The sequence below is a fragment of the Carya illinoinensis genome, chromosome 3 (assembly GCF_018687715.1).
Source record: "Carya illinoinensis cultivar Pawnee chromosome 3, C.illinoinensisPawnee_v1, whole genome shotgun sequence".
In the NCBI taxonomy this organism is placed as follows: domain Eukaryota; kingdom Viridiplantae; phylum Streptophyta; class Magnoliopsida; order Fagales; family Juglandaceae; genus Carya; species Carya illinoinensis.
This window is the reverse complement of record NC_056754.1, coordinates 21,902,085-21,903,776: the sequence shown is the minus strand read 5'-3', so window position 1 is coordinate 21,903,776 and position 1,692 is coordinate 21,902,085. Positions and strand designations below refer to the sequence as shown.

The window sequence follows — 1,692 nt, the reverse complement described above, 5'->3', positions numbered from 1 at the left end:
CAACCAGATATGTCTTTATGGCACCAACAGAATTATGTAACTTTGGATTCAAGTCAATGATACCGTTCACTTGCTGCTGACTTCCTTGAACTTAGCAATCGTGTACAACTCTTGGAACCTCTTTTCAATTGGAGATCTAGAAATGCAGGGGATTGTGACATTAAATGAATGGAAGTCCGCGAGATTTTCATTCTCAATCTTTTTTTTCAACGCGTTATCAAATTGGTCTACAAACTCCTTTAAGTTTGTTCTAGAATGTACATAACCGTCAAAAAATGCATTCATGCTCTCGCTTCACTGCGTGGTACTCATTCCAGCCCAAAACCACTCCTTCAAAAATGTCGGCACCCAATGTTCACGCTCAACGTATAGGCTATGCAACCACGCATTCTCATGCAAATTGTAAGTAGTAAGCAACTCATCCCAACATTTCTCAAACTCATAAACATGCTGGCTGTCATATACACATTTCATCAATGCATTTTTCATCCCAGTTTTGTAGGAACCATATGAACCAAGCTTCTCTGGAACTTTCTTCAGTATATGCCAAAGACAAAATCTGTGCTGGGTATTTGGAAAGACAATTGCGATTGCATTTTTCATCTCCCTATCTTAATCAGTGATAATAGCTTTTGGAGCGTTACCATCCATGCATTGCAACCATGTCTCGAATAACCACACAAACGTCTCAATATCCTCGCTAGAAATCAACCCTACTCCCAACAAAATTAATTGTCCATAGTGGTTTACACCAACAAATGGTGCAAAGGACATCTCATATCGATTCATTTAGGTATGTGGTGTCAAATGTGACCACATCACCAAAATATTGGTACGCTGCTCTACTACGGGGGTCTGCCCAAAAGACGTTCTTTAACCTCCCATCATCATCTATATCCATCATATAAAAGAACCCAAGATTTTTGTATTGCATCCTTAAAAAATACTGTCGGAATGCTCCGGCACCACCTGCGCCAAGTCGTAGATGTCTTGATTTGTCAATATAATAAGACAGTCCTTTTCCAAAAATGGGAGATTCTCGAACCCACTCGCACCAACAACGAGAGATTCGTAACGCTTATTCGCTCGAATGCCAGCCATATCATTTGTATCTAGAACCCTTTTTACGGCATCACTAACTTTTCTATTACATCGAAAGAACCAGGATTTCTTCGGACTGAGGCCATGGTTATGGATATTGTGTACTGTCGTCAACCGAAGCACTCCATTTTTCCTTAAGGCATTAATCTTTGCCTTACATTCCGTCTTTCCTGTCGGACGTGGGTTGGCAACATTCAACGTGCGATTCCGGGCTTTCCCACCACGAGCACAACAAAGAGTGATGTATCTAACAGAGTCATCTTCATCCCTATCAGTCTGTTTTGTCATCACCCCAAATCCGCATTTTTTATCATACTCCTTATAATAACTCAGTAGCTCTTCAAGGAAATTAAACTCCATTCCCGACTTTGGCTCCTCAATCGCCTCATCATCAACCACTTCGACATTCTAAGATGTCTCGCCACTGGCATTATTACATTCCGTAAGATTTGGTCTATCCTCAGTGCATGGATCAACTATAGGAGATCCACATGGCGCTTCAGATTCCCCACCATCAGTTTTATTATCCAGCTCTGAACCAATTATTTTGCTCGTGGCAGAGCTTGCATTGCTAAAAGGAGTCGGCTGTTC

General features: G+C 41.3%; 1 protein-coding gene across 1 annotated transcript; it reads right to left on the bottom strand.

Annotated features, from left to right (window-relative positions):
* Window positions 1-294: 294 nt before the first annotated feature.
* LOC122304614 (protein FAR1-RELATED SEQUENCE 4-like) lies at window positions 295-1,461 on the bottom strand. The gene is made up of 2 exons (XM_043116873.1): window positions 948-1,461; window positions 295-611 (listed from the first exon to the last, which is right to left on the bottom strand). The coding sequence occupies exons 1-2, from the start codon at window positions 1,459-1,461 to the stop codon at window positions 295-297; spliced, it is 831 nt and encodes a 276-aa protein (XP_042972807.1).
* Window positions 1,462-1,692: the final 231 nt, after the last annotated feature.